Raw genomic sequence first — 17,464 nt, 5'->3', positions numbered from 1 at the left:
CTGCGAAGCTTGTTTGTGATTGTAGGAAATGCTCTTGTTCATAAACAATGTCATTAGACGTGGAAGCTTTGTGTGCAGAAAATATGCCGTATCCCGTAATACCTACAAAGGTTGTTGCGTGGTTGAGGTTGTAACTTCTAAGCTATACTTTGGGGAGAGTAATTTCCATTCTATTGATATTAAATAGGGATTAGTTTTTGCATGCACGTTTAATTTATTGTCTATGATTAAGTGGGGCTGATTTAATGTCAAAAATGAACTTAAAAGGGTACAAAAATATTGAAATTTAAGGTTGTTTTTTTGGATTAAATATTTGGGTTTTATTATACATCCAAGTGTTTTTATCAATTAATTCTAACTAAATTGGTTTAAATCCAACAAAAATCACTAACAAAATGTGGATGTGGATCATACTTCTTATTCTTGGTGCGTTTTCTCTTTATCATTGTTTTTTTTGTGAAGAAGAAGGAGGAGGAAGATATAGTGACATTGATAATGATCATGATAATGGTAATGAAGATGAAAGAAGAGGAGGAAGAAGAAGAAGAACAACAAAAACATAAATACGCTTATATAAATTTAACTAAGTTCGATTTGGTTAAAAAAAACTTGATTATCTAATATTTCTGTAAATATTTTTAAAATTGATTGAACTTGATTTTAATTGAACTGGAAATACTCACAATATATATATATATATATATATATATATATATATATATATATATATATATATATATTTGGATTGAAATTTAATCAGAACTAATTCTGATTTTTGTCATTTTATCTCTTATTTATATCACAAGCCGTTTCAATTAATGAGATAATATTATTATTCAATTATACTATTTATGTTTTCTTTTCTAAAATTAGAAATGAGAATGAACTTGAGATTTTTAAGTGAAAATAAAAAAATTATAACATTTAAATTATAGTTTATTGGCAATTATATTGTTTATGTTGTTGTAATAAAAATAAAATAGTTAGTTTTTTTCATAAATTAATATTAAGTTCTTAAATTTAATCCTAAAAAAAGTTTAAATCTATGAGTGAAAATAATTATAAAGAAAGAAAAAGAAAAAGAAAAAAAAACAGAGAAAAGGGACTTTAACTCCTGAAGAAGGGGTTTAAGGCATATAGACATGGGAGCTGTGAGACTGTGGAACCTAAAACCCACGTTACTTGGTTGGCGTTCGTTTACTGGGTCGCATCTGGAGTGTGCGTTTTTCACTCTCTTCCTCCTCCCTTCTCCCATTTCCTTACACCTCACACCCTCTCTCACTTATTTTATTTATAACCGTCTCACTCACTTGAATGTCGGCACCGCAGAGGCTTCTCTGCAGTCTCTCTTCCAGAACCTTCCTCTTACTTCCATTTTCCCATCCCTACAGAACTCTCGCTTCTCCTCCTTCTCCTTTCTCACTCATCCCAATGCCTCGCAATCAGGTACTCACTTTACGATCTTTTCATTTCGTTTTAATTTTCATCTTACCTGCTTTCGCGCGAATCGGATTCTCGTTTGTTAACTCACCTCAGAGTAGTGAGTTATTTATAACTGATTAACTGTCGTTTTGATTTTCATCTTACCTGCTTTCGCGCGAATCGGTTCTCCGCAAATCGGTTCTCGTTTGTTAATTCACCTCAAAGTAGTGAGTTAGTTAGTTAGTTATAGCTGATTAACTGTCGTGTTTGAAACTCGAATTTCTAGAATACTGTTCCGATTCTCGATCGGAGCTAGCTTCGAGCTTCGAAACGCGCTAGATTTTGAAGTGATTGTTTGATTAATTGAGTGAGTGAGAGACTGTTCAATTTTTCTGCAGCGGAGGGGACAACAATGGAAGGAGAAACCGAAACGCGAAGGGGAATTATCGGCTGCGGCTGGGGGAGGTGCAACTACTTCTGGTTCAGCTGAAACAGTTACTAACGGCCTTGCCGGGTTGCGTATTGCTGAAAGCGGGGCGGCGAAAACCAGTGTTGGAGCTGGTGGCCAAGATAGGAAGGTGATTTGGAAACCGAAATCTTATGGAACTGCGAGTGGAGTCGCAACTGCCGAAGCTGAAATGGCCGGTAAAGGTGCAGCTGATGCTGCTGCTGCTGCAGGGGCTGAAGCTGTTGTGGCTTCGCCCAAAACGAGTGGTAGTCCCAGTTTGAGCAAGTTGTTTAGCGCTAATTTGTTGGAGAAATTTACTGTGGACAACAACACATACTCGCAGGCGCAAATCAGAGCTACTTTCTACCCGAAATTCGAGAATGAGAAGTCAGATCAAGAGGTTTGATCATGTGCTTTTTAAACAACTCAGTGTACGTTTAGTTCTGAAAATATTGCTTATATTATGGTTGTTCTATTTGCCTGTAGATAAGGATAAGAATGATTGAGATGGTATCTAAAGGTTTGGCTACGTTAGAGGTATGTTTGTTGTGCTTTAAATTTTTGTGTTAGTTGGGAAATTGTTGAATGGTGTGATTTTTATGATTTTATTGATTTTCATTGGTGGAGTTAATCTTCTCCTGCATGTGCAGGTTTCTCTCAAACACTCTGGTTCTCTTTTTATGTATGCGGGTCATGAAGGTGGAGCTTATGCGAAAAATAGTTTTGGAAATATGTATGTTTGTGACAGATTATGTATATTTTGGAATTTTTTGTTTCCTTATTTACCTTATGCTCGTTGTTTTTTTCTTGAATAGTAGTCATGCAGCAACGTGGATAATGGTCATGCCTTAGGGCATGATAGTTTTTCATTCATAAATAAATAATTTGCTAGGAGTACATTCCCTTGGCCTCCATTTCTCCCTCTACTCATATCCCTTTGTTATGCTTTCTTTATGCGGTTAATATTTTTATTTATGGTTCATTGCTTTTTTCCATTGTTGCAGATATACTGCTGTTGGTGTATTTGTACTTGGGCGGATGTTTCGCGAGGCTTGGGGAGCTGCGGCTTCTAAAAAACAAGCTGAATTTAATGATTTTCTTGAGGTAATTTTGGAAATTAATATAAATTTGAATAGCATCTGGGCTTTGTGGTAGTGGCAAACATGTTTGGAAATGCAATGATTATCAAGCATGGAATTAGAAAGAAAATGCAGTATCCCCCCCCCCCCCCCTTTTTTTTTTCAGTTTTTGCATTTTTCTTAAGTTTATTCCATTAAAACATTTCCATAAATGCTTAATATATTAGGTTAAGAATTGTTGTATATTGGGCCACTTTGTGCAAATTAAGAGCTTTTTATCTGAAAAAATTCAGGCTGCATGTCCTTGTGTAATTTGTACTGTTTGAGCATAGATACCTTAGTTTGATATTGTTAATTGCTAACTATCTGCTGAACCCACTTTGCTCTTTCATTTTTGGGTAGTATGTATACTAATTTACAATTGTTTGCAGAATTAATTATGCAGTGATTTACTAATGATTTGCGTACAAATAATGTGATTGTCTTGAAACATGTGGATGGCTTCATTTTCTGTTTTTCTTATTTTTAAAAAAATCAATATCTTCCCAGTTGTGTTTCTTTTTCATAATTCAATGCATTTTGTGATCTCTCTTGTTGTGCATGCACTTTTCAGTTCATGTGGTTGTTAATTATATTCACCATGTGTAGATAAGTTGATAATGATACCAATCTAGGATTGTATTGCTACTTTTATTTAATCTCTAGTTTAAGTCATGCTTAAAACTGTCATTATTATCTTCTTTTTCAGAGAAACCACATGTGCATATCAATGGAACTTGTAACTGCTGTTCTTGGTGATCATGGACAGCGTCCCCGAGAAGATTATGGTATGAACAATTATTTTTTGGTTCATTCAAGAAACTCAATGTTAACTAATGTTGTACGCACAAGATCAAAGCTTCATGGTCATGGAAATCATTACAAATTTGTCATGTTAATTCTTTGTTTCAAATATATATATAGAGAGAGCAAGGTTTGGTCTACATCTTCCTTAGATCTTTTATTAAGTTATTTCTGATCCACAACCTTGACTATTAAAACAATTGAAAGGTACACGGGTCACTGTTTTCCCCGGTATCTGGAGTTGAGAAAGCAATGAAGTTTTCCACAGAAGTGTATGAGTTAATTCTTACATGGAAACAACAAATGCATCCAACTCAAATGATTCCAAGATTTATCCATGTGGAGTTTTGCGTAACATTCTTTTGTATCTTAATTTCATTGTTATTGTCTTTTTCTGAACAGCGGTAGTTACAGCAGTTACTGAATTGGGCAATGGAAAGCCAAGGTTCTATTCAACTCCTGAAATAATTGCTTTCTGCAGAAAATGGCGCCTACCTACAAATCACGTGTGGCTGTTTTCAACAAGGTGAACATTCAGGATCTTTTTTCTTTTACATTAAGAAAATAAATAGAGGATGTATATTGTTTAGCATATAATAAATGACTCAAATATTATATTTCTTTCGAATCCAGTTTCCGACTTTGGAGTTGCACTTTAATTCTGGATCATTTCTACTTAAATATGTTTAAATTGAACACCTTTTGTTTTTTGAATCCATAGTTTTATGTGTTTATATGGTATATTAGGTGTTTTCTTATTTTATTTAGGAAGTTGCAGAGGAATTTTGAATTTTAACTGAAAGAAACTGTTTGGTTCATTTACTGTCTGGGTTCATCTATCACGATTACCTTATTGTTATAAGGAATGGTGGTACACGAGTTCCCTACAATCCCTATCTCACCTCCTTTGATTGATTTTCTTATTTTGATGAATATACTTCATTTATAAGGGTGGTCAATGTTATTTTAATAAATACAAGGGTTCGAGCTATTTTATTTCAACACATACATGTTGACTTGGACCTTAATATTATCTGTTTTGAGGTTTTTGTGGACAAGCCAATTGCATTTCACTTTCATTTCTTTATGTAAACATAGGAAATCAGCATCATCCTTCTTTGCTGCCTATGATGCTTTATGTGAGGAGGGTACTGCAACACCGGTGTGCAAGGCTCTTGATGAAATTGCAGATATATCTGTACCAGGTTAAGATTAGCACAATTCATTTTACTTGATCTTCGTGCCCTATGCTTGACAGTGTCATACACAAAAGTGTTCTATATTTCTATCTTTCCTTGTTATTTCATACATGAAAATGTTCTATCTGAAGACAAAGTATTTGCTTAAAAGCCATTTTCAAATGATGATTTAAAAGAATATGTTTTGCACAATGGAGAAATATATAACATCTCTGAAAGGAATAATATTACATGCACACTTGATGCCATAATTCAACTTTGCTTACTTCTTACCATTATCATCATCTCCCACTTCTGCATCCACCATAGACGACCAAGATATTTTTGAAGTAAACTTTTGGTGATGTAGCAAGGAATATATTCGACACTGAATTTCTATCTATCTATCTATGAACTTTGAACTTTTTAATGTTTCAAATGGATCAAGTATATAGTTTATAGTTTTGTTCTATGTTATTTCCTTTTCATTCCACCTGAGATATGTTTATTTTGACATTTTGTTTTCATCTGCTGCTTCTGTTGTTGTTGTTGTTGTTGTTGTTGTCCCAATTCTCTTTGCATGAGTTTTATGTAAAATTCATTGTTATATCTATTTTCATAAATGTAGGTTCTAAAGACCATATAAAGGCCCAAGGTGAAATTCTGGAAGGTCTCGTAGCTCGTCTTGTGAGTCATGATAGTCCAAATCATATGAAGAAAATTTTGAAAGAATACCCTTTTCCACCTGCTGATGGAGGTATGATCAGTGGTTCTCTCTATATATTGTGTGCTAGCTGCTGTACTGCATCTTATGCCTTGTTATTTTATTGGTACTATGCTCGTTAGTTGAGGAAGGAGAATTAGATATGCCAAGGCTTAGGATCATTGAATAATCCCTTTTATGCATAGTACCAATATTTGATCAAGAGTACCTGAAAATTGGATTTGGGTTATGCAAATGGAACCCTTTTTTTCTGTGATAATGACTTAAACCCTTTTCTTGCTAAAAGCGTACCTTTTTGCTCCTCCTAATTGTTAGTTGAAGTTCAAAGAAAGTTGAAATAGCATATAATTTTTTCCATTCTCCTTCAGATGCCCTTGATTTGGGACCAAGTCTAAGGGAAATTTGTGCTGCAAATAGGTCTGATGAAAAACAGGTACAGCATAAATACATCTTGATTTGAATTCATTCTATTGCAATTCTTGAGGTGGATTTGGATCTGGGTCATCAGTTTATGATACCATCTTGTCAAGCTAGGAGTGTCAAAAAACTAGGCAACAGTGGGATGGAACCCTATTTGAGACCCAATGCAGGATATGTGGTTCCACATTCACCCTGTTCTTGCTATTTGTTTAATGACAAGTTCATTCATGAAAGGATCCAAATCCAGATGGATTTTTAAGTAAATGAATTGACTATTGTGTTTTGTTATTCTTCTACAGCAAATAAAAGCTCTTCTTGAGGGTGTTGGTAGTTCTTTTTGTCCCGACTACTCGGATTGGTTTGGGATTGGTGCTACTGATTCTCATTCAAGAAATGCAGACCGATCTGCTGTTTCAAAGTTTTTGCAAACCAATCCTGCAGACTATTCAACTAAAAAGTTGCAGGTCAGTACATCCTTAAATCATATAGTTACACATGGCAATTTGTTAATTATGCCAAACTGTATTATAAATCGTTCAGTTCATAGTTATATCTTTCTTTTTAAATTTGAGTCAGGAAGTTGTCCGGTTGATGAGGGAAAAACGCTTCCCCGCTGCATTCAAATGTTATCATAACTTCCACAAAGTTGATGACATATCAAGTGACAATCTTTTCTACAAAATGGTCATTCATGTACACAGTGACTCAGCTTTCAGGAGATACCAGAAAGAAATGAGGTCCCATTTCAATCTGATTTATTGTTGAATGCTCAGCTTATTAATTTTCTAGAGAGCCTTCTATTATCTTGCAAAATAAGTTTTACTTGATAACTTCTGAGCTGCAAATGTTTGGCACTTTCAGGCATAAACCTGGATTATGGCCACTATATCGTGGTAAATGCTTTTTTCCTTTTAATCTATCTATTCATTTATTCTGAGATTTGCAAGCTAATGATTCTGACTCACTTGTGGTCAATTGTTGATTGTCTTATTCACATGTGGTGGTTCTTGCTAGTCTCACGTTTAGAAAGTTGCATTTGATATGCGTATAATTGTTTATAAACAAATATATGCTGCTTGTTATTATCATTTCGTCACAGCTCTCTAAGAACTTAACATATGCCCAGGATTCTTTGTTGATATCAATTTATTCAAGGCAAACAAGGAGAGAACCACTGAAATTTCAAAGAATAATAGTACAAGTGAAAATGGTAGTGATAGCTCTGAGAAAGAAGAATTAGCTGATGAAGATGCAAACTTAATGGTCAAATTGAAATTTCTTACGTATAAGGTATGGATTAGTGCTTGAACTTAATTCTTTTATGTATTTGTATCATTTATGAGGAAGAATTCATTTTGTTATTGTAACTTTCTATCTTATTTTACCTCTCCTCAGTTGCGAACATTTCTCATTCGAAATGGCTTGTCAATTCTGTTTAAAGAAGGTCCAGGTGCTTACAAGGCTTATTACCTGAGGTAAGTTTAACGGGGCTTGTATTTGACAGCTGAAACTATATTATAGTTTGCTTTCATATATTTTGATGGAAAATTTAACGACACATAATTGTATTGCATAGTTTATTTTTAAATGCATGTTCCAAGTTAATGTACATTTTCACATCTGAGCATCTTTTTCACCATCAGTTAGGTTGTAAAAACATGATTGCCATAGAAATGATCTTTATGGTCTAGGAAGTATATTAAGCATGAATTGTTGCTTCATAAGAAGGTTTCTTTAATAACTCTTCAAAATGGTACCACATGGCATGCACATAAGGACTTTAGCGGATAAACTTTGATTCTCGACTAGATTCATTTGTAGTATGTGTTACATTGTTAGAAGCGTTTGTGTTCTAAACAACTAACACCCGCAGCCACCCACATACCCAAGCAACTTAATGTGAGACAAATAAACCAAGAAAAAGTAAACCGCCATTAATTCCAAAGCTGTGTTATACCCTATCCTTCATCTATGTCCTCCTTCATGACATGTTTTATCAGCATGTTAGTTATTCAGTTCTGGTTCAGTAATTCCAAGGGCATAACCAATTATTTAGCATAATAAACTTGTTATTGAAGATGTAATATTAAAGGATTAGGAATATGTTGGTAATATGTTTATTCTTTTGTCTACGTAGTTTGTAATTTGAACAAATTTTATATTCTTCATCTTATATTCATTTGCTTTGACATCACAGACAAATGAAAATCTGGGGAACCTCCCCAGGAAAGCAGAGAGAACTTAGCAAGATGCTTGATGAATGGTACACCTGCAATTCTAGTCATTTTTCTCTTCTCCTATCTGTTTGTCTATTCTTTGTTTTCCTATTTTGGTTGGTGTAATCGATTAAGATATATTCTCTGCATACAGGGCTGTCTTTATAAGAAGGAAGTGTGGAAATAAGCAACTATCATCATCAACTTATCTTAGTGAAGCTGAACCTTTCCTTGAACAATTCGGAAGACGAAGTCCTCTGAACCAGGCTCTAATAGGCTCTGCGGGTAATTTAGTTAGGACTGAAGATTTCTTGGCCATTGTTGAGGAAGGCCAGGATGAAGAAGGTGATCTTGCAGCAGAGCGGGAGTCAGTGTCACCTGGGCCTAGTATCCCAGTTCAAGACACGGTCCCAAAAGCTGATGGGCTGATTGTATTCTTTCCTGGTAATTCTACTTATATGTGAAACCTTCAGCAACGTTAAAATATGTCAAGTTGATGAGTTAGCTGTTTTCTACTGCATAGGAATCAGTTTCAGCTAGCATTATTGAGTGACTTCTTGGTGTTTTACTGTAATCACAATGAGGATTTTGTTTTAGAATTTGTTAGATGCTAAGCTAGTTTAGGGGAGAGAGTTTATGACAATCTTTTCTAATTGCTTGTGTGTGTAATTCAGGCATAATTGATTTTGTTGTAGGTGAACCCATGATTATTACATTTTTCTTAAGTGTAGTTATGCAGCTTGGTCTTTGTTATTACTTATCTATAAGAGGTTTTCCTTTTCTTCCAGGAATACCTGGTTGTGCTAAGTCTGCCCTTTGCAAAGAATTGCTAAAGGCTAAAGAAGGATTAGGAGATGAGCGGCCAATGCATAGTCTCATGGGTGATATGATAAAAGGTAATATTTCTCCTATAGGATCTAGAAATGGACAAACGTTGGTTTTTAAATTGTAAAAGTTCTTCCTAATATGATTCAGGTTCAAATTATTCCCCTCACTTAGTTGTTCCTATTTATTGAAGTTGTAAACGATCACTGGGATCATGTGTTAGTCTTGATAGTTAGGTTAAGAAAGTACCTTAGTATGTGGAAATTTCACATATTTGATCATGTGGATTTTCTCCATTGATTATATTTTCTTATGAGACCTAGGTTAAGGTCCTCTTCCCCTCATCAATCATGAAATTTTTGTATATGATCATGTTAAATGTTTACATGAGGGGTCCATTCTCTCTTAGCATTGCCTATAATACTTGAATATATATATTTACCAATCAATTCTTCTCAGATAACTAAATTTTGTGGCTTATCAACAGGAAAATATTGGCAGAAAGTGGCTGAAGAACGCAGAAGGAAACCAAAGTCTATAATCCTTGCTGACAAGAATGCCCCAAATGAAGAAGTTTGGAGATTGGTTGGTTAAGTTGTTTCATTGTGGCCTCTTGAAATTATGTTTTCTCTTCCCCGCACTTGGTTCCCTCTCGTATCTCTTTCCCTGTTGTTAATAGGATCTCATTTAGTACTTTTGTGACTGTTCTTCTGTCAATGGTATCATTTTCATATTTAATTGTTTAGTACTTGATCTTGCTTCCATTGGATGCTGTCAATTCATGCAGTGGAAGGGGAGCAAATTAAATTTGAGTTCTGGTTGACATTAAAAATGAAATAAGAAAGAACAATTCAATAATTGGAAACTCATTCCCCCCACTGAATTAAAATCTTGTCAGGTGGCCTTTTATTTTCCTTGTGAATGGCCAGGATAGTACCATGTTCCCACACTTCTCTTAGACTAGCAAACAGAAAAAGTAATATGATGGCCATGCATTCTTATTCATGTTTTGATGAGTTGCCTTTGTGAGGCTTGAATTGATATATATTTTTGTCATGAAATTGGCTTTAGGGAAATCATCTGCTTCTTTTGTTGGTTTAATTTAATTTAATCTACAATGTTTATCATCAATTATGCCTTTGTCTGCATTATATAACTGTTAAAGCTCTATATGCATTAACAAAATCAAATATGCAGATAGAAGACATGTGTCGCAGAACCAGGGCATCTGCTGTGCCCATTGTGCCGGATTCCGAAGGTTGGGTTTGTGGTTAATCCTACTTTTTTCTTGACTATATCCGTTAGTGTCTGCTATATTATATAAGGGCAGCATCTTCTAGCCCAACATAAACCAATTAGGAAGCATTTACTCAATCTTTCTTTGTGTTATACTCGAGTCCAAAGCAACCAGAGTGAACTGAGTATTTATTTGGCTTTTAAACTGTGACTAAAGAATTGGTCGTCAAAAGAATGAGGCTAACAACAAATACTAGGTATGCATTGATCAGAAGCATAGCTGTGGCATACTATGTCTTGATGATAAAGAACTTGAAATTCTGAAATGAGTTTTAGTTTCTTCCTCATCTGAATATATCTGTATCTTCGATTCTGCAGGAACTGATACAAATCCATTTTCCCTTGATGCGTTAGCTGTTTTCATGTTTCGTGTGCTTCAACGAGTCAATCATCCAGTATATATCTCCTTATTTTTCTGAAATATACAATCCTTCAATTTGCCAGAGGTTGTTACCTTCCATCTCTGATTCCCCCTCCCCCCTCCCCTTCTTTTTCAAATTTTTTAAGGGAAATCTGGACAAGGCATCTCCAAATGCTGGTTATGTGCTTCTAATGTTTTATCACCTCTATGAGGGCAAGGTATGATGCTTCTTTTATTTGGACTCCATTTCTAGGTTTTATTAGTTTCTAAACTGATTTGCCAATGTCAGAGCCGTAAAGAGTTTGAGAGTGAATTAATTGAGCGTTTTGGGTCGCTTGTCAAGATGCCACTGTTGAAGCCGGATAGGTACATTTATGTTAATACTTGTGTTAGTACTTCATACCAATTATATATATATATAGCAATTTAACAGCCTGGTAGCATTCATTGTATTCCATCATTGTCTATACTTACAACTGACAATTGATTCTCCTCAATTTAAATATTGTTTCCTAGTTCCAAATTGGAATACCTTGATTTATAAATTATAAGAGATAGGTCAAGGTGGAAAATTGTTGACACTTAAAAACATTTAGAATAGATTATATTCATTAATCCTCTTATCACTATTACTTATTTTGTTATGCTTTCATCTGTCCGTAGGACTCCCCTTCCTGAGGCTTTGCACTCTGTCCTGGAGGAAGGAATTGATCTATATAAGCTTCACACTAAAAGACATGGAAGGTCAGTCTTATAGAATTTTAGTTCATATACTGTAGAAACTATTACACTATTTTCTGTGTCCAGATTTTGTTTCTTAAACCTTTTTAGAAAACTTGTAGTAAGTAGATGTCAGGATCATTTCAAATTAAATTGAATAGGTTGTAACAACAAATATGATTTACAGAAAAGGATATTAGTTAAAAACTGTCACCTATATTTCAAGGGAGCAAAATGTCGACAATAGCCAATAGTAGACATTGAAATTTCAGGAACTTTCTTAGTACCTGAAAATCAATCCCTCTTTAAGATTGGAACCTTTTTGAAGTTGTTCACCCTCTCCCCCTTCTCTTTTTCCTTCTTTCCTTCCTCTTCTTTCCTTGTAATTTGATCAACATTGCCATTTCTATGGTGGCCATATAGAACTGTAGTCGAAGTATATGTAATGTCCGTTATCTTGATTGATGACAGGGTTGGTTGATCTGTCTACTAGCCTCTTGTTTACTTTTATTCCATATCTTCAAGGTTTTTGCTATAGACTGAGAAGTTTACATAGTCTTGCATTGATCATTATTGTGACAGATTAGAATCTACCAAGGGGTCTTATGCACAGGAATGGACAAAATGGGAGAAACAACTACGAGACATCCTTTCTGGGAATGCTGACTATTTGAATTCAGTTCAGGCTAGTACATCTGGCATTGTTCTTCCTCTATTGTTACACACCCCGCACATTTTTCTTCGCTGTTATCTCCTTTTATCATTTAATATAACCAACTATTATCTCCTGGTTTAAGCTGTTATTGCTTTCGCTCACAACATCTGCAGGTTCCGTTTGAGTTTGCTGTCCAGCAAGTTCAGAAAGAATTACAGAAGGTTGCCAAGGGTGATTACATACCGCCAGTTACCGAGGAGAGGAAACTTGGAACCATCGTTTTTGCTGCCCTCAGTCTACCAGTTACAGAAATTCATGCCGTTCTTAACAATGTAAGGGAAACGTCTGCTCTTCTTGAATTGTGCTCTCTTCAATATACCAATTAATTCTATACTTTTATATACTTTTGGTAGCTACTAGAACTACTTTGTTGGGGAATAAAGTTCACTGCTACGTGTATTTCATCTAGAAAGAATGTTTGATTCTGTAATATCTATGTATGCAGTTAGCCAAGAAGGATCCCAAGATTGAAGCTTTCCTTAAAGACAAGAAATTAGAGAATCTTAATCGTGCTCATTTGACACTTGCCCACAAGAGAAGTCACGGCATCAAAGCTGTAGCTGACTATGGCCTTTTCCTGCATAAGAAGGTACCAGTGGAGCTTACAGCACTACTCTACTCTGATAAGATGGCTGCATTTGAAGCATTTCCGGGGTCAGTTGAAGGTGAGAAGATAGATTCCAAGAATGAGTGGCCTCACGTTACCCTATGGACTGCTGAAGGCGTTTCTGCCAAAGAGGCCAACATGTTGCCACATTTGCTTGCAGATGGGAAAGCAAATAGGATTGTCTTCAATCCTCCCATCAATATATCCAGCACAATGGAGTTCTTTTGAGCATTCAGTTCCTCATCTACCCTTCCAAATTCCTAAATCCCCATGGCACTAACATCAAGAGATGATGGAAAAAATTTTGTAGGAGCGAGCATTTACTAGAGATATTTGTGTACATATAGGCTTATTACAAGGTGATTTCTGCAATTGAGTGGTGGGGTATTCCCGTCTTAGCTTGTTTCACTTGGTTCTCTTTCATGTTAAGTTATCAATTCATATGTATTTTTTCCAATGGAATATGTGTCTTAGGGTTGGTGTTGCTGTCAAAAGAATATTTTTCCCCTCTCCTCTCCTACGATGTGTACAACAAAAACGTCAATAAAACATTCATTCGATACATTCGATATCAGATATACAACCAAAGACAGCACATTGGTGTTTCGTATGATTTTTAGTGTACCACTATCTCAATCAATTTAACACTATACATGAGACTGATAATTTAGTTGTTAAATAATTAACAGACATGCATACAACAACAAAGCTTGTTGATAAATAAATAAATTAAACAACTTTAACACTAGGCCTAGGCTTATATCATCAGCCTGGTCGAATATTATGAGCTGATTTGAGAAGAAATGTCTTCTCCGTGAGTGACGCAGGTATCATCATTTGAATCTTCCTTTGGTGTCATACTCTCAGCATATCCTTCGCAGTCTCTGGCGAATTGACAGTATCGACATTTCCAGCGCTCATCTTCAGGTGCATAGCTTGCCTCTCGTTGTCCATGCCAAAACTCAAGACAACTTTGAATCTGATTCTTTAACCATTCAGAATCATACTCAAATTTATCTTCCGCCAGCAATGACTTATCTTCTTGATACTCATATCTGACATGACGAAAACAAAACCATGTACCCTTAGAAGACAGAGAAAGCATTTTGAAGTCCTTGCAAAAGGGATCAATGAACAATATTGCCAGAGCCATAACTTTGCACTCACCTTAACAGAAGCTGATCATGAGCAGGGGCTAGCATCTTCAAGGTGTTTGTGTAATATCTCACCATATCATCAAGGGTCTGCATTTTCTCCAAGTAATCAAATTAGGAAAGAAACATATGTAGACCGTAGACGCATGCTTCAATCATTAACCAACTGAAATCACTTCTGTAAAATATTGTGGTATTGTGAAAATGTTTGACAAAGGGTTGGGACTAATGCTTTCATAAAAAACTTGAGAGGTACTTTTCCGATATCAAAACAAACTTTAAGGCTATACTCAAGTAGAGCTTAGTAATTTAATTTGTTCATGATTGAAATACACACCAGATTCTTGTCACTTGCAGATACACAGAAATCGGAGCCAGCAATTGTCACTTGCAGATCTTCGGCAAGAATATGGTGAGGGTTTAAGCTAAAATAAGTGAAAAACTTTCCAGAAGGGAAATCATTGGCGATTGTATTGTCCCACAAGTACTTGTAACACATCAGTTGAAACCTGCCAAATATAACATATAATGATTCAATCAAACGCATTAGGACACAATATAGCATTTGACAGAACAAAATGCATGGCAGAAGACCCAGCATACCTTCCGTTTCTTCGTTGCGCTTCAGAAGGAAGTGTATCTCGAACACGAGTTTTGGTGTCAATTAATATTGGATTATGATGTTCTTTTGTTAATGGCATCTGAATCTCATCAATCACTCCCACCATCCATACATTGCCTATATATGCTATTCTGACAACAGAAGTTAGAAGTCTCATCATCATCAAAACAAAAACACAACAGAATCCCACCAACAACACAAGACTTCTTTAAGTCTCTTCAGTAAATTTTATATTTCTATCAAATGCAAAGTGTTATTACTTATTATTACGAGACTATGCTACTTGTATACCAAAATCAGCCATCAGTATAAAATACATATTGGAATACAACTACATATTGAAAATCAATTAAATCATACATGTATTTATACACAAAACATTAGTGGCTGATTTTGGTATTACAATAGCATCAAATTGAGTCTTACAATATCAACTTTAAGCAAGTATTCCATTTTTTAATAGAAGGGAAGCCTTGGAGAAATGGTTGAGTTATCCCGTGTGACCTTAAGGTCACGGTTCAAGCCGTGGAAATAGCCACTGATATAATGCTGGCTGCCCTTTATGCTTTAATACTAGAATCACACGCTCAACTCCTAACACATACATGGCTTGTGAAGTATCATTAGCTTACATTGGCAGTTCGCGAGTTAACCCTGTAAACAATAATTGATTCACACCATGAATAAAATTAAGAAACTTCAGGGCCCAACCATCTTCTTTCGTGGCGATCTTCACCGCCACCCGTTTCATAACCTTCACAGTACAATGAGTGTTCATAGATATGACAAAATGGTCCAAATGATCAAAAAAGTTTACAACATGATATCAATCAATCTAACCATAGTATGTACCTCTTCTTCAAGCTCCACATGTCTAGCAATACCAGCTCTCATTGCCTTGGTGGTCCTCCGGCCACCGCGGGTAAGAGAGAATTCCTTCTGTTTCTCGCACCATTCCTACCTCAACATTCAACACACACACATGAAATCACTCATGTCAAATTGCCATCAATAACTAACCAAACTACCAAAGCTTTCATACACAAATAATATAAATGAATGCATTCATCAATTAACCAAACGAATATTGGTGTTTCCTTTTTCAGAAAGAAACTGAATTGAGCTGAAAGAAAAAGGGCTTTTTGCCAATTAGGTAGAAAATACTAACAGCGTTTAATCTTTAGCAATTAGCACAATGAAATGAGCACAAATCTCGAACACCCCATTTGAAAAAAAAAGATGAAAAGATTGAAAATTGATTACCGCGGCAGTGAGATCAGTGACGGACAAGCCTCGGCTCCTTCTATATCGGTGGAGAAATGAATCATGGAGCCTTGTTTTCTTGGGCAAGAGGTCTTCAATATCAGGGTGGTTAACATTGCCATTGCCATTGCCATTGCTAGTTTCAGTTGATAACCTTCGCTTGGCGAGAAGAGTGATTGATTTGATGGAAAGAGCGTTGGTGTGGAGAAGGGGAGAAGGAGGAGAAGGTGAAGAAGAAGATCGAATGGAAGCAGAAAGAGAAAGAGAGCGAGCAGAAGAGGAAGAAGCTAAAGCAAAAGCAGCTTCAATGAGAGCCATTTCTTCATCACTCACGATCTCAATTGGGATATTATTTGTACTTTTATGGTTGTTGTCGTTCACGACACTCAACTCCTCCTCCGAGGATGTCTCGGCCATGTTTGTGTCGTGAGAAAGTTGACCGTTCGAATCGGCGCGGTTTGAGGGCACACCTCGATTTGTAGTGCACCCCCACTCACCCTTTCTTTTCTCTTTCTCTTTTCTTCATCAGAAATCAGAAATTGAATTCATTGCATATTGCTTGCCCCTTTGGTCTTTCTTACTCTATGCTTCAACTTTCAACCTTGTTAAGTTCTAAGAAACAAACTTCTTCGACAAACTAACCTTAATAAATTATAGTTATATATACTATATAGTAGTTGATTGATTTGTAGGCAAGTTAGTATATATGGTAAATATTTTTAGTTATATTTTTTTTTTAAGTTAGGAGTCAGATTCGACTCTAACACAGTGTTTGGTTCAAACGAAAACAAGGGAAAGGAAAATACAGGGAAAGAAAACGGGTGGAAAATCAAGTTTTCTATTGTTTGGTTTATCAAAGAAAACGAAGAGGAAAAGAAAAAAGTGGAGTGGGATTCACGAAAAATTTTCTCTTCGGTTGGGAGATGAAAACTAACAAGAAAGAGAAAATAGTGATATAATTACAAATTTACCCTCTATTTAATAAAAAGATCAAAATATTTTATTTCATTTTTTTTACATTTGAAAATCATCTCTTGTACTCTTCTTAATTTTACAGCACTATCAAATTTCATTTTTTTTAAATATAATTTAAGAGATTAATAATATAATTTATGAATAATTATTTACTTGTAAAATTATTTACTTGTAAAATTAATATATTATAATTTATATATAATATAAGTAAGGATATTAATGTAATTTTATTCTAACATAATTTTCTTTCTTCTCACTTTTCTTTCAATCCAAATAAAAGAAAATTTTCTCTCTATTTTCTTTCCATCTATTTTCTCTTAATCCAAACAATATACAAATAACTCTACTTTTCTTTCAATTTTCTTTCCTTTCATTTTCTTTCCTCTTATTTTCTTTCCTTCCATTTTCCTTCTTATATCCAAACAAAGCCTAAAACTTTCAGATAAGGATGGAAATTTTATGTTATTTGAATTATAGGCTTAGTTATAGACTCGTTGGTAATATTTTTAGTTATGTTACGCACAAAATAAACCATTAATTCATTAGTCTATAAAATTATCACATATTTATATTTTTTTATAGTCAAATTTTAAAAA

General features: G+C 35.0%; 2 protein-coding genes across 2 annotated transcripts; one reads left to right on the top strand and one right to left on the bottom strand.

The window, feature by feature from the left end:
- Positions 1-1,098: 1,098 nt before the first annotated feature.
- On the top strand, positions 1,099-13,467 carry LOC112786491 (tRNA ligase 1). Its single transcript, XM_025829864.3, has 27 exons — positions 1,099-1,446; positions 1,821-2,270; positions 2,357-2,407; positions 2,521-2,603; positions 2,875-2,974; positions 3,698-3,776; positions 4,195-4,318; positions 4,891-4,997; positions 5,599-5,727; positions 6,063-6,127; positions 6,414-6,578; positions 6,691-6,851; positions 6,976-7,007; positions 7,241-7,404; positions 7,510-7,589; positions 8,312-8,377; positions 8,485-8,774; positions 9,119-9,226; positions 9,643-9,740; positions 10,353-10,413; positions 10,770-10,846; positions 10,959-11,030; positions 11,102-11,178; positions 11,476-11,556; positions 12,115-12,217; positions 12,361-12,519; positions 12,693-13,467. Exons 1-27 carry the CDS (start codon positions 1,315-1,317, stop codon positions 13,080-13,082), a joined length of 3,504 nt encoding a protein of 1,167 aa, XP_025685649.1. The 5' UTR covers positions 1,099-1,314; the 3' UTR covers positions 13,083-13,467.
- On the bottom strand, positions 13,395-16,721 carry LOC112786498 (exonuclease V, chloroplastic). The gene is made up of 7 exons (XM_025829872.3): positions 15,894-16,721; positions 15,483-15,587; positions 15,263-15,384; positions 14,612-14,761; positions 14,346-14,517; positions 14,022-14,098; positions 13,395-13,909 (listed from the first exon to the last, which is right to left on the bottom strand). The coding sequence occupies exons 1-7, from the start codon at positions 16,308-16,310 to the stop codon at positions 13,636-13,638; spliced, it is 1,317 nt and encodes a 438-aa protein (XP_025685657.1). The 5' UTR covers positions 16,311-16,721; the 3' UTR covers positions 13,395-13,635.
- Between the last annotated feature and the right edge of the window lie 743 nt (positions 16,722-17,464).

Source organism: Arachis hypogaea, chromosome 3, assembly GCF_003086295.3.
Source record: "Arachis hypogaea cultivar Tifrunner chromosome 3, arahy.Tifrunner.gnm2.J5K5, whole genome shotgun sequence".
Taxonomy (NCBI): Eukaryota; Viridiplantae; Streptophyta; class Magnoliopsida; order Fabales; family Fabaceae; genus Arachis; species Arachis hypogaea.
Note: the sequence above shows the minus strand (reverse complement) of the source record. Positions and strands in the feature narration are given on the sequence as shown.

Bases quoted from the DNA above. Each gene is read 5' to 3' on its own strand.
- LOC112786491 (XM_025829864.3), top strand. From the start codon at position 1,315: ATGTCGGCACCGCAGAGGCTTCTCTGCAGTCTCTCTTCCAGAACCTTC. The intron at 8,378-8,484 runs GTACACCTGCAA...CTCTGCATACAG, and splicing joins AGCAAGATGCTTGATGAATG to GGCTGTCTTTATAAGAAGGA. The intron at 9,227-9,642 runs GTAATATTTCTC...GCTTATCAACAG, and splicing joins CATGGGTGATATGATAAAAG to GAAAATATTGGCAGAAAGTG.
- LOC112786498 (XM_025829872.3), bottom strand. From the start codon at position 16,310: ATGGCCGAGACATCCTCGGAGGAGGAGTTGAGTGTCGTGAACGACAAC. The intron at 15,385-15,482 runs GTACATACTATG...TGTACTGTGAAG, and splicing joins ATGTGGAGCTTGAAGAAGAG to GTTATGAAACGGGTGGCGGT. The intron at 14,518-14,611 runs GTATGCTGGGTC...TATATTTGGCAG, and splicing joins GCGCAACGAAGAAACGGAAG to GTTTCAACTGATGTGTTACA.